Source organism: Varroa destructor, unplaced genomic scaffold (assembly GCF_002443255.2).
Source record: "Varroa destructor unplaced genomic scaffold, Vdes_3.0 BEIS01000003.1, whole genome shotgun sequence".
Lineage (NCBI taxonomy): Eukaryota > Metazoa > Arthropoda > Arachnida > Mesostigmata > Varroidae > Varroa > Varroa destructor.
In genome coordinates this window covers 32,171,945-32,186,958 of record NW_019211456.1, presented here as the reverse complement: position 1 = coordinate 32,186,958, position 15,014 = coordinate 32,171,945, and the positions used below count along the sequence as shown (strand labels likewise).

General features: G+C 42.4%; 1 protein-coding gene across 6 annotated transcripts in view; it reads right to left on the bottom strand.

Annotated features, from left to right (window-relative positions):
- The window catches only part of S6kII (Ribosomal protein S6 kinase II), a 156,362-nt gene that overhangs the window by 75,015 nt on the left and 66,333 nt on the right, over positions 1-15,014 (bottom strand). The window contains exon 1 of one of the 6 annotated variants that reach the window (XM_086985824.1): positions 13,231-13,319. The exons of 4 other annotated variants lie outside the window; for them this stretch is intronic. Coding sequence is in view for 1 of the 2 variants with exons in the window: in XM_086985814.1 (XP_086841940.1) it covers positions 1,641-1,736 (96 nt within the window). In the remaining variant the exon portion in view is untranslated. Of the gene's footprint in view, positions 1-1,640; positions 1,752-13,230; positions 13,320-15,014 lie in introns of those variants that run through there. One more of the 6 variants, XM_086985814.1, reaches the window with a different exon arrangement.

Genomic DNA, 15,014 nt, shown 5'->3' with positions numbered 1-15,014 from the left:
AAAATTAGACGTATTTTTTGGCACACAGTTGGATAGAAATGGTTTCGGCTGGTACAAAATATAACTGAGCGTTTCGATCGTCGAATGTTGCTATCAATTCCGTAGAGGGTGCTACATATCGCCTGGCTTTAGAGCTTAGGGTCTTCTTTCTTAAAGAGCGCATACCGAACACTTGATAACTACAAAAGACTCTTCATATATCACATAACACAATATATCTCATCGTCCATCAACTTTCTCTTTTCCTGCATTCAAAAGACAGATATGTTCGTTTTAATTTTTCTCTTCTTTGAAATACAGCTTCTGTACGTGTGCGCCTGTAGGTATGCGTAAATCAATAACGTCTCCTTAGGGGCACACCAAATTAAATAATAGAAATCGAAGCTGACTGATACTTCAGCGGCGTCGCTGCGAGGCTTTGCATATAAGCATGATACAAACCTATACCCTGCATATGATCAATATAGTATATGTAAGCTTCAATGCCTTTTCTGTGTGTAGATTAAACTTTGCCATCAGTGCACTTTTCATAATATATCAATCGTGTGAATTGATACGGTGGATCAGGACGCAATCATCGATCAGCCTGTTCGCAGCAGACGAAGCCTCGACGCGCTACCAGCATATCCCAACAGGTAGCAGACCGTTCGCCAGTGGATTATATAAGCTGTTAACATTGAATATGACCCTGTTCCTGCCAGCTGCTTTCCCCGTTCCAATTTTCTAACAACTAGCATTCTTAAGAACTTAAGAACTTAACAACTAGACCAGTTCAGCCACTCTAGGCTACATTTATAAATACTACTGCTAACAGTAATATTCATTGCTGACAAACATACGGTCTACCTTAACCTCTATTCCTAACGAAAAGTTTTCGCTCCTCTGTTCAGCTTTTTTTTAAATTTAAAATTTTTACATTTTTTTTATACATATCTACACCACTTGTGCAATGTTCTTTTAATTGATTAGAACATACTTACCAAAACAACCCGTTTTTAAGCTGATTTTTCAACAGTAGGGAAGCACTATATAGAGCAATCAAATATAAACCATTATATACATGAGACTTATGTAAAACAAAGCCTATCCTGTATGAAATGTATCCTGTATGTATTTGTATGAAACTTTCTAAGCTATTGATTTTTTTTAAGGCTTCTTTTTTAGGCTCATTTTTTAAGGCTTATATTTTATTAAAAAAAAAACCCGTGGCACTTTGAACTTAGCGGGTATCAAATCTATAATATCACAAGTGTGCCACGAACTTTGCAGAACCGTAATGAGGTTCACACCACACCCAAAAATGCTATAGGCAATAACGATATGTGAATATTTTTAAAAAGAGCCGTTTTATAATCCGGGGAGCACCCCGTTACAACTTTTATCTCTGCGAGAATGTGTTTTCAGCATGCGCTATAGTTTAGTGTTTGGAAACGTTCAAATCAAATAAATTAACTTCCTCAAAGTCAATTCATTCGGTACATAAAATATAGAATTTTATTTATGAAGCAACAATCTCCATGCTTTTTTTCTCTTCATTACATGCAGACACAGTCATTACGTTAAGCAATCAATCATTACATTCGGAAACTTATCGACATAGGAAAGCTTTAATAAAAGCTGTATATTAACTCCCAACTTACAGGTTGATACAGAGCCCTCTCTGTTTTGAGTTTTACGTTCGGTATCGCCGCCAGGAACTCGATCAGGCGATTGGTTGCCAGCACGAGATGAACCATGTGTTTATACTCGGGTCGAACCTAGACCACAATGGTTCCCTACTATACAGGACAGCTAAAAAGCTGTTTTGCTACAACAAGAGTTGATACAACCTAAAATCACTGCAGTTGACCGCTAAGCACCGTTATCAGTATCTCTTACGATTCTGTCACGTCCGATATGTGCTCTCATTTGAAAAAGACGAAAGGACCCAAGGTAAATACCGAGTAAAATGCATTCGATATCTTCTATTTTATTTGTATGTATGATAAAAGGGAACAGCAGAATCAGCTTGATCTTTAGATCACGTTTCGCACGCAGCTTGCCGTATCCTTGTGCTTCAGTAGTGCTCATCATACGTGAACCGTATTATTCTAAACCTCTATAAAAAAAAAACCACCACTAGCACGGCTGACTGATAGCACGAGTTCGCGGCTGCGCGAGTCAGGCTCTCACAGGCCCAACGTAGCTCCTGGCCCTGATTAAACACGCACCGCCCAGGTTCACGCCCACCCATTGAGATTGCATTACGTTCCTCCTTTTGTGACAAGGCATGTCATTAAGCTAGCCAGTTTCAGTAGAGGGCCCACTATGAAGCGACAGAGATTTATAATAATCTGCTTGGATAGCACATCTTTGTTATTGGTGATGATTTCCGTAGTTTTTTCATAGAACGTGTTATTTGGACACGTAGCTATTTTACATGCTTGATATCATAATTTTTATTTAGCATTATGCACTTCCTTATACATTTTACATGAACCTTATAGCGATAATGACTACGATCATGTATGAAGCTTTATATATTCTATTTATGCAATTCTAATAAATCTAAAATGACCCTTCTCCCACTTAATCTACAGAGCCTTCGTAATACTGTTACATGAGATAAATTGCCCACAGCAGAGTGCATAATTTCCACACGTTTCTGGTAAAATATGATCATCCGCCATAATAAGGCTCGTTGTATATTCGACTAGATATTCGGAAGTTCATGTCAGCAAGTTCCATCTCTATATAACTGTGCTATCTTCTGTTGCGCACGATTCCATATCACGACCGCTGCTCACGCTTCTAACATTCGTATATCCTTCTATTCTGAGACTGACGTCTCAAAGGCTTCATATCATTATTGATGATGCCATCCTCATTCGGCGCGGTACATCATTCAATTTTTTGTTTTTTTCCATTGTCAAAACGAATAGGACAATGAACGTCTCATATATACATGTATATAAAAACGACTTTCTACTTTTACTTCGCGGTTCCGCTATACCACAGACGCCGCGAAGAGATGCGCGAGCATTTTTTGGCTTTATCTCTTCACCGCAATATTATGGTCAATCGGCAATTTACTTTGAGCTATCGTCTCGCCACGGCAACGCCTGTCGTGCTTTTATCCGTTCTATTTACGTTCATAGCACACGACTATGCCGGTCACACGTATGTCTAATTTGTTGGCCAATTGAGTATAATTACTCTATGGCTACTTAAGCAAGCGCAATACGCTAATATTTACAGGCTAAAGCGCTAGAAATTTTATAACGATACTTCCCTGAATTTTGTCGTAGTCTTCCTCTACCGTGTGTAGAGAGAAGCAAGCTAACCATTAGTGGGGTTGTATGTTTAATAGGTGAGATGTAGGCAAGAAAGAGACCTGAAAACGGGACGGAGGCGCCGCTTATTGGAACTCCTACACCTCTAGCTAGCGCTAAGCGGCCGGATAACAAATAGGTAGTAGAATAAAGCGAGACACAATCGTAGGCGTATGTGGGCGCCCAGTGTCAGCTCGGTTAATACCAGTGCTAAACATTGCGCTACAAACGTGGGAAAGGAGACGTCAGGTTGAAAAAAACAAGTGGGTTGCAGCTGCCGCAGGCGTTCTCGTGCCCCGGTTGTTGTTATCGTTGACTGCCGCTGGCATCGTGCGCCCTCTTCTATTACTCGCCCGCACTGCTAGCAGAAAGAAAATATAGTGATTTATTAATTAATTCACAAACTGTAAACACATTGATAAAGCGAGTGTAGAAATGATATCTGCTTCGGTATTCCCGGCACATGCATTGCATCATTTGGTATGACTAGAGGTAAAACGTATGCTGACAAAGTAGCTGACTGAATGGACAGCTGCGTGCAAATGGTTCTCACATGTTCAAGTCGCTTCATCATTCTTGTGGGCCTATTCCAATATCAGCTATTTTGACATACAGAAATTCACGCGCGTTGTTTGTTTCTGCTACGCTCGCCCGCTAACTTAGTTAAGTGATGAAGTACAAAAATGCCACCTTAATCCGAATGAGTGAATTTTCTCGCTTTGTTTTTTCAAACTACCCAGTGTCCTTTTTCGTCAGCCGATTCATTGAGGTCTTCTACTAACAGATAACCCGAAGGGTTATGTAAATGAAGATCCTTTGCGTCAGTAAGGAACGGCTTTTAACATGTGTGAGGATCTGTTACACATGGAACTCGTTTAACAACACTAAATGCTACCTATAAGCTGATACATTATCGGGCAGGATATGCGCTTCTTGAATTAAAGAACATTGCTTCTACACGTTTGTTGTCGACCTGATAAGTAAATATACAGATGCTGCGGTACAGACGGTCAGAGCCAGCGAATGATATTTTTCTGCATTGCGTCTCCACGTGGTAATGGTGGCTGCAGACTTTATTCACGAGTTGAAAAGCACTAACTTCTTATTTTTCTTCTTATTATACATACATATATATAACAAGTAGCAGTACCGTAACTTTAGTAATAATCAAAAGTCGAGGTAAACAAACTTTTGCGTGTGTTTCTCGTCATTTATCCTCGTCTCTTCACGCGTCCTATCGTTGTTAGGGTCGTAGCGCAGCAACTATGTACATTGATATCTGTTTTAAAGCATCATTCATCGTTGTGAAGAGAGGCTCGGGAAGCGTCAGCAATAATGGGAGAATACCACTAGAATGGCATGGTGTCTTTTCTTGGCTCGGTTCCTGCGCCCCACGAACCATTTTCTGCTAGGAATCCACCAGAACCCGACAATGACAAGAAAAAAACAGAAACACACGGACGACGACTCTCAGCAGAAGCGCAATTTCTTTATATTTATTACTTCTATTGCTATAACATTCTGTTGCGCGTTAATGTACCAGTATAGCGCAGACAAGTTCAGGTCCGTTGTGTCATCGTCGTTCTGGACTCCGTTGGACCATTCTCTGATATATTAGTTCAGCAAATCCACCGTCAGCCCCAAAATGACCACAGCGACCCCGGCGCTAGATACGGAGCTGCTTAATAGCCAAAGCACTAGACCACACAGCTCATGATAACTATAGGTACTACTGTTAATAGCATTACTTTGGCCCGAACCACTTTGTACAAGTATCTGCTGTTGCCGCTTTTCGTACCAGTCTATATTGGCTATTTTATTCAGATGTCTAGCTAATTTGATTTCATTAACACTATCTTATGGAAAACATTACGCTGGTCGCAGGCTATTACGAATGGACAATTCAACGAAACGCGCTAAATACACCACGTCGAACTGTTGACCCGGTGATCCAGAGACAATAATGTAAATAATATACGGATCTTCTCCGCTACCGATTCGAAACTGGGCTATTCATCTGTCCGCCGCTGGTTGCCATTGGCGACTGTGCAACACATCGCCATTGGGCACAGGTCCTCGGCCGGGAATACTGATGGGATTAAAACGAAATTATTTATACCGAATACCTTACCCATGGCTAGAGCCACTGCATATGCAGCAGTATAGATTATTAGTCCTAACACTGGGCCTGGAGGTGGTAGCGACGGAGGCAAATATGGCAATGCGAATTCTGACTGCCAGCCAACAGACAGAATTCGCGGAACAGGATTTGATTCCAGAAAATGTTTTAACTGACAGATATACTTGAATAAATACGGCCCGCTACGCCAGTCGCAAGATCGCACGAAACCGATGCAGCAGGAAAGCTTCCCGTGGCTTGATTTGGAACCACGTCTAGCTACTAAGCTTAGCAATAAGTAGATAATAGGGCTACTAGAAAACAAGGATGAAAATGAATGTCACTGAAGATCGAAGATCGGGGACTTGTTGCCGTTTGCATGAGCTCGTATTTCCTTCACCGTTCCCACAGTCCCTCCTTGGTTAATGTTTTTTTTAGTTTTCATTAAGTTTCGCTGAGCGTTTCATTATTAGCAGGCACGCGTAGCTAAATTTAAATTCACTAACGTGAAGTAACGGCAAGCAAAGCTATGGCTTTCAGTGCGGCTGATAAAAACGTACGGGATGATTCGGGTTTCACATCTGTACTGCTGTGAACCATTGTTCGGTGCACGCTCGCATTAAATCCAGTGCAAACGAGATCAATAGTAGTAGTCGTAAACAGCGTTAACGAGGACACATCGGACAAAGCTTAACGTACAAATGATATAAAAACTACGTAAAACTGATGGCTATGGCTTCTATTTATTATTTACAAGCCAAACAAGGAGTGTGAGCGAAAGGATAAGAGAGAGAGTATGCGAGAACGAAAGATGAAGTCCCAGATCGACGTCTGCTATTTGGTACTGATCATTGGGTTGCGTTGTCGTCTTGATGCGGCCGACATTTTGCAAGCGGCCGCAAGCGTTTGGCTTTCCTGGTTGGCTGACACACGATGTACAAAACATCGCCAGTCCCTGTCAGCGCCAGCTTATTGCTTTGCCTCGAAAGATTTTTACGTTTGTGAATCAGAAAAACAGAAGTGAAAGAAGCGGTGCAGCAAAACGGGACGGCAACGACATCCCCATCGACAAGGTGCCTAAAAGGCAAAAGCGAAAGGAACGAAAACGCGTCCCCCGCAAAAACTTCGCGCTGCAATTTTCTCAACGTCATCGGTGAGTCAGCAACTCAGGGCAACAGGGAACACCATTTCTCTCGTTTCGTTCCCCTTCATCCGGACTAAAAATCGTGTAAAAATCGTTTCGTCGTCGTCGTCGTCGTCGAACAACTATGAGGAAACACCAACCGGTCGCGGTACAATCGATAACAAATATTACATAATAGCATCGTAGCTGCACGATTGCCTAATGCTGGACACACGTGATTCAGTGAGGAGAAGCGTTTAGGGCGTTAACATTGCAATATTTTCTAGTCGGACTTCGACACTGGTCTACATAGGGGGTCAAGTGGGAATAGCAATAGACATAGACGCTTGCGTCCGCTCAGGACGTAGCCAACAACAATCGGATTATAGTAATGATAGTTACTAGCAGTAAGAAACGTCCCCTAAAAACGCATGTTATGCCGTCACTCGTTTTAAATTGATTTCAAAGGTATACTAGGTATTTAGAACGTATTTGATGATCGTGACAGACGTTCAATTGCAATCGTTAGATGCTTGTTCCTTTCTGTAATGGAGCGGTTAAGTAACTGCAATATACGATTTGAATATGCAATCTCGCATGTTGAAGCAATGCTACACACGTTTAACACACTGCTCTTCTATAGGGAAAACTAGCAGCAACGAGACAAGCCCATATCAGCGCACCACGAATTGCTTAAGGATTGTTTTTGCGGTTTGTTAGGTGCACGATACTGGCAATAAGATATACATCGTAGACTAATATTGTCACTATCTAAATAGCTGTTAACGCTCTTTTTTTTTACCCTACATAGAATGCTAAGCAAAGGAAAAATCTTGGACAACGACAGATAAAAATCCTACTTTTTTTTGTTCAAAAATGTTGCGTTTATCTCAACGTCTCATCTTCATTTGGCAACCATCTTCTTTCTTCTCGGTTTCTATTAGACATTTCTAAGATCATAAACTCGTCTCCAGTTCGAGACGCTGGCTGCGGCCATCAATAAAATTCTCACGTCAATGAAGTCCTGCCTCGGTGACTCGAGACGAATTCGTGACAATCTATTACTAGCTAGTACGTTTTTTCCGTCTAACGAGTGCTGAAATTCACTAGATTTTTCTCTCACCGGTTCAGCCTTCATAAATGCCAGCAGACTGAACCGACGCTTTCTTTATTGTAAACAATTTTGCCCTTATCTGTTGAAATTTGGCGTTTACAGCGGGGTCCTTCCTAATCTATATAGTCATGTGGTCAGGAGCGAGAAGCCATTCTGGTTGTATATTCCTCGTAGATTTTTTCTGTTGACTACCGTCTTGGGTTAAGTTTGAGCCGATTCGTAGGCAATCGAGAATCTAAATTTCGCCTTACAGCTCCTTGTGATTAGTTGGAAGTTACTTTTGGAGTTTTTAGAATGCTTAGACAAACCCTTTAAATAGGCTGCTTATCTCTTTACGTGGCAGGCCTTCTATTTGACCCCTTGTTTCCTTACTATTCATTCTTTGAGTCTATGATATATACAGAACGCCATTCGAGAACCGAAACGATCTTAATGGAAGTGCTAGCAACATATGTGTATATATATAAACTGCGATCAAAGCTGTCTCCTGCGTAGCAGAACGACGCATATATCCTGTCTTTACTTAGAATCACAAACCACTTCAATATTCAATCCATGTAAACATCGTGGGAAAAACAGAATTTCAATCTATCGCTAACGGCCTCGTCTACTGTTTACCATCCAGCTTGTCTCACGTTTTGCTATTTGTGGCCATCACACGCATAGTCGCTCGAAGATCTTGTAAATATTAAGCGACGGCGACCAGGGCCATCATCGGACCCAATAAAATAGCACCTGACAATGCACACAACGTTACAGTGCAATATATATATATATATATATATATATATATATATATATAAAGTCGGCGATAACTCTGGCGACGGCAGCAAATACGGTAGAGACAGCACTAGACTTTCTTCCAGTTGTACCGCTAACACGAATCGTCGAATATCCACAAGCTTTGTATGTGTACAGTTCACTATGAGACTCAATAACATTCTTCTTCAGCTGGCGAATCCGCCTCGATCTTCAGTAGCGGCGACGTAACCAATTTTAGCAATGACACAACAACATGTTGACGGCTGCTACAAAAACCTTTTTTGTCTGAAGGCAGTGAACGCACACGAGCCTTCGCTATACTTCTGTTAACATTAAGTTTTAGCAATACGTGCCTAGTCTAAGCGTAAGTAGCGAACGAAAGGATTCATATGTGTGTACGTACGAAGACGGCTAGCATAAAAGTTGGATCCCCTCCCTCGTCTTCGTCCCCTCTCTGTGTCGGCAGCTTCAACAAGAGGCTGGCAGTAATAAAAATAGCAACAACGTCGCATTATAGAGCTCCATCTACTTAGCATGTGCGGGCCAAGTGCGTCAAAACAATCGGCCAGCGATACCACCAACGTTATCAGAATCATTGTCGTCATTAGCGGAACATTATGTGTTCGTATGTTTGTTGTCCTCCCACTAGCTTTTACGTGGCGTTGTTATTTTAACTGTTGCCGAATGGACACTGCTGTTCCTGGTATTACTTCGTTCCCGTTATTTTTGTTGTCATCTCTGCTGCTACGCCCGCTGCTGTGGCTGCAGCGGCGGTAACTGCTTCGTATAGTGAGAGGTCGGTAAAACGCAGAAGCATACCCTTTCCCCCATTCTTATAGCAGCTTGATGGGGAGGGCTAGGGGGTCAAACGCCATATAGCGGTTCTATTTGCTACCACTGCCTTTACAACTATACTATCACTAAGACAGTCTATCTCCCTCTTTTGCAAGCCTTGTATACGAAGCATTCTGCTGGGACTGACGGAATGAGTATCTGTTGCGGTCGACTATATAGAGTCAACCTAGCAACAGTGGAGACGGCCACGCCGTCACTCATCCATCCATTCATCGATTTATCCACCAAAACAGCGTCGTTTTCATTATAATCATTGTCACTAGCAAATAATCGACTAAATTTAGCCGAGGAAGCCATTGCTGGACCGGTGTATACCGCCAGCATCAAGCCATTAACAACTTTACAACAGATAATAGATACAGGATTTACGACCAGTTATACTAGTTTTTAATGTCACTACTATAAAGAAGATTATATATATATATATATACACGTGGGAACCAGTCACAATTGTCACGACTTTTTATGCCAAACGCTGACTGAGAACGTGAAGCAGAGACCGACGACAGAGTGTTTTTTATACTGCCTTCCTAAGCGTTTGCGCAAGTTTTGTTATAATTTTTTGTTAGTGCGATGAAATCTCTCTACTTTTTATAGCGGAATTTTCAGCTTGTAATAACAGACCCTTTCAGTGAAAATGATCTTTTCAGATGGATTGCTGAATATCGTCATTTAACTAGTCCGATAACTAAGGTCCACAGATATTCTGACCGATACGATCCTACAAGGTCAACCCGTAACCTTGAAGATGGTTAACAGATAACTTTAAGACGGAAGAAGAATCTATTAAATACAAACAAAAAACGCGTCTCAACGTCAGTAGCATAACGCGTTACGATATGAGACAAAATACTTTCGAAGTTATGTTCCAAATTTGATTGCAATATGATTGAAGATCATTCAAATAGACTGCATAATGGGAATATTGCTGGGAAAACCTTTAAATTAAATAACCTTAATATAGTTTCCGTCTACATTGCGTATATATATTGTCTGTAGAAGCTCGCTGAACGTTACGTTGCCGACTAACGAACCATACTCTTTACGTACCATATCTGCATATAAATCTAACCATTTTGAGGCATAGATCTGAATGAAACATATGAATCTTAATACTCCAATCAAAAATGTTTATACTATCAGACAATATGCCTTTAGTAATCATTGGCGTCCATACGTTGGAATAGAAAGCTGAATGTATGCAAAAACAAATCTATAGACAAATAAAGTTATTTAAGAACATGATGCAAGGATAATTATTATTAAAATAGGACAGGCCTTTTTAGCTCGATGTATTCATGCCTGCAATGTCCGTGCCGCCTATGGTTAATAGGGCGACAATTTTGACAACTAACTTTGTCATACACTTTTGACACACAAATAGAACCCTCACTTAAAGCTGTCATATAAAGCAATTCATAAACTAATTCCAGCTGAAGCCACCTTACTTCGTATATAGCTCTATTATATGTATGTACGGTGCATATATACGTATGTACACGACTTCAACTACGAAGTTATAGAGGTTAACTTTGAGCGTAGCAAACGCTCCAAAAATTAGCCACTGTTAACTTCCTTCTCGCCGTACATTAATATTGTTATTATATAACACGATAAACAATTTCTCAAATCGTTATACTAACTTAAACAAAGCCGTATGTAAATTTGTAGAGCATAGCGACCACGTGCTAGGTTCGATCACCAGCAGCAGATGCAACACCACGACAACTAACGAGAAGAGCCATGACACATACTCGAATCACTAGACGATTTTTGTTTAGCGTCGTTTATGGGCTTGACCTTCAGCCGTCCGCTCTACCCCCTGCGTTCTCAATGGCGATTTTCTATGAACATTCCCTATTTGTTTTGCTGCAACCGACCGGTTAGGCCGACCATTAGAACAGTTCTCCCTTTAGTTGGCATAATCCCTCGCAGTAAAGGTATGATATAGCGCGCGAGACAATAGCTGCACCTTTCTCGCATTCGTCCTATTTGCAACGGTAGTAGCTGCAGCATTGGCAGCAGCTGGCGTCCCCGAACAGAACATAACGAGATGCAACCCAACCGAAGTAACTCGGTCATCCAATGCGGTTTTGTCGTCCATCATCACGGATGTCGACTCTGAACTTACGTGGGACCCGACCCATGATCAGATAGCTATATCTGATGCCTTCATAAGCGGACGGTATGGTATCCGAGTCGGAAAGTACCACCGCCACTGCTGAAAAACCGTTTCTGTTCTCACAAGCACTCGTATTAAACTAGAATATCATAAAAAGCCTATGACACTCATTCGCTTGACAAAACCGGTGCCTGCCATATATATATATATATATATATCATCGCGATGTTGTAGCAATCAAGAACGTTGCAAGGCGGCTACCTTTCACCATAATCGCAATAAACAGCCTTTAATGAACAAGTAGTTTCCCTGGCTATTGTATGATGTTTATATCACTGTTCAATGCCTATGTCTGTTCCATTATTTATTTACAGAGTGATACGGTTGATTTTAAAAACAGCGCGGTTGAACCGAAGTAAACGTTCACCAGCTACGATCCCAGCGTCGTTTTCAGCTTTCGTTAATTGATCGTCATCGCTAGCTAGCTAGCTAGCTAGCACTAATGGTCGATTGCAAATTTCTTTGTAGCGTTGTAACTCCTCCGTCCCCCCTAACCGTCCATGTTTTCGTCCAATGATTTCAACACATCTAAACCCAAGTCACCATGGTCGTTGCCAGCAGCAGCTGCCCATGCAAAAACAGGCAACGTAGAGGCATCGCCGCTATATGCAATATGGGTAGCGGCGAGGCAGCTCAGAGCTGGGGAACTGACAAGAGCCCAGGCAGAGTTTTTTTAGCTTTATTATGACGAGGTCGATGACGCCAACATCACTCTGGCAACCGCTAGCTTTGCCCCACAAAAAGCCTAATAGCGATAAAGAGAGATCAGCTAGCGTGCGCACTGTTCTGTTTATCGTGACCTGTACTTGACGTATAAATACGACATAGAAATATGGCAGCGAAGAACGACAGACAGGCCAGATTAGCGATTAGGAAGTGATCCATATTGAAATCAACGCTTTTCGTGTGAATTTAAATACGGCGTATCGCGGTATTAGGCTTAGACAATGAATTTTATGAACTTGGCTATTGTGCCTTATTATTAGTCTGATAATAAAATTAGTTATCGGATGAAGTGACGTACCGTCGCGACCCGTCCAAAGCAGACTGACCCGTCCAAAGCCGGTGACTACAGTAAAATGATCATACTTATTCGCTCAATGTACAGGACAGAGGAACATTTAGCAGTACTTTAAGCATTTTTAGCATCGCATGATTATGCTGATACTTAAAGGAAATCTGAGATAAGAGGCCAATGACCAACAGGCCATCGGAGCGGCAGAGCTTTGTCTCTAGGTGCTACCGGCCACTCCAAAAAGCGGTATCTTGGAAAAAATATTAGCGGTAAACATTTTCGAGCACGCTCATAGCATACACGAACGTATCTTCGTAAAAATAGAATGAATACTTTTCATAAAAATCATCTACAAGGCAGATAAGGCCGCTTGAGTGTGGCCGGCTCGGATCATTGAGAAAGCCGTTTTAACTCCTCAAAGTCAATGTCTTATTATCTAGCTGTGCAGGAACTATTTTCTGTTGCCTATGGAGAGCCTACGATATGACCATGAACAAAGCTCTGTATTCCTTTAATCAACGAAGAACCCACAAAGACAGCAAAGGATGACACAACAATATATGCCGATTGATCGGAGCGTTTTAACGTCTCTTTCGAACAGTCATTAACTACTTTTAAAACCTATATTTTCGTATACACTCGGCTTTCAGCCAATACAGCCCGTCAATGAATAGCCTGTTATACTGCGTCTATTTAATATAAACGTTATTTGAATCAGCATTTTGTCTTCTTTTCCTCACATCACGTACCAGTTATAATGACCCGTCATCCAATTCCTTCCGCTGCTCAGCTCTGCTCTAATATCCGTTTTGTTATTGATGTTTCTAACATTATCCTCAAGCGGCACTAACTCACCCACTACGAATCACTATGACCCGGTTGTCGCACTTACTCATCCATTGTGTCCAATGAGAAACCGATATAAACAAAGTAATTTAGTTACCAGCCCATGGACTTGTTGATCTTCTCTATCGATGTACAGGAATTAGTACTCGCTTGCGATCACGTGTAAATCTTATTGACTTTTTCATTTATATCCAAGTAATAGTAATAACAAAATATGCGAGAAGCCATTTTCGTCACAGTCGAACAGATGACACAGATTCTTGTTATGTACGAAGGCAGACCCCTCGGCTAGATAGGCCCTTTCCGAACAGCAGCGATCCGCTTATACCAGATACTGGCCGAACCTGCGGCCATTGTCTACGAGCTTACGCTCCTGCTTACACATATACAAACTAAACACGACGCTGGCTAATGTAATCCATTCTTCTTTCGCGTATGGGTACTATTATGACGTACGCGTTCTTCATGGTGAGCTGTCTACTTCAACTTCAGCCACAGCATTTGCTGTGGGCACAATTGGCCGACGTTGATTACGACGACAACAACACCAACGGCAATAACCTCGATGGTTATACTGTGGTTATTTATAACGCTTGATGACAGTTATGACTGGTGGTGGTGGTTGGCTTCCGTAGCTGTATTTGCCTATTTGACGCGGCGCTATGCAACTGGAACCTTTTGATGGGACTCTCCGCAAGCTGGTTTTGCCGACGGCGAATAAGGAGGTAAACAGAATCGAATAGGACGGAACGACCAGCAAATCAGCCGGCGCGGACTCTGTCCAGCTCTGGCCATCAAGTGGACGATGTCGAGAAGCAACAGCACACCCCCACGCCTCGCTTCTCCCGGCAGCTAGAACGTTCCGTCGTTGCCGATGTCAAAAGCGTGTGTGGCGCGCTGCGCTCCGGTGCAGAAGAAACAACACTCGTTTCCCAGACAGCAGTGACGTTCGGTCGGTCGGTCGGTCGGATACGCACAGATACAACAGGCCACGCATGGCGCAGACACATAAATCGAAACGAACGGATGCAGCTACTTGCACGCGATTATTTCACCTTGCTATGCCATGTCACTGCCAACGACTGGACTGGTATCGTGGAGCTGGAGAGGATCGTGTGCCACGAACCTTCGCTATAGTCGTTTGTGCCCAATAGACTCATACCATAGACGCGTAGCGAGCGGTGGCAGCAGCAGCGGCAGTAGTAGTAGTAGTAGTACCGACCACTATTATAGTGTAACACACAGGGGGAAACGGGGATAAGTGAGACATGCGTGAAACGGCGGCGTCAGCTTCAACCGCGAGGGCGGCTTTTGCGAACGCTTCTCGTTCTGGAGCGAAAATAGCAAGTTGTCGTGATGACAACGAAGACTTTCCAGAAGATCAAAATAATAAAGAAGAACAGCTGGCTATCAGAACTAAGTTTTTCTGAAATCGACACAACTTACGAACGCAATATGCCGGCTGGCGTAACCTGTCACCGTCGCCGTCACGGATGCTCTAGCGTCGCCGAGTTGTTGTTGTGTGCTCCGTGTGTGCGAATCGATATGATTGCCCGCCGCCGCTAACTCTTTGACTCAGACGATAACGCTAGTATCGCTGTTGTTGCTGGTGGCGGCTCCGGCGACGATAGCAAAGATTTACGGCGGTGATCGTAATAGGACAGCATGTGATACAGGGAGGCAACTT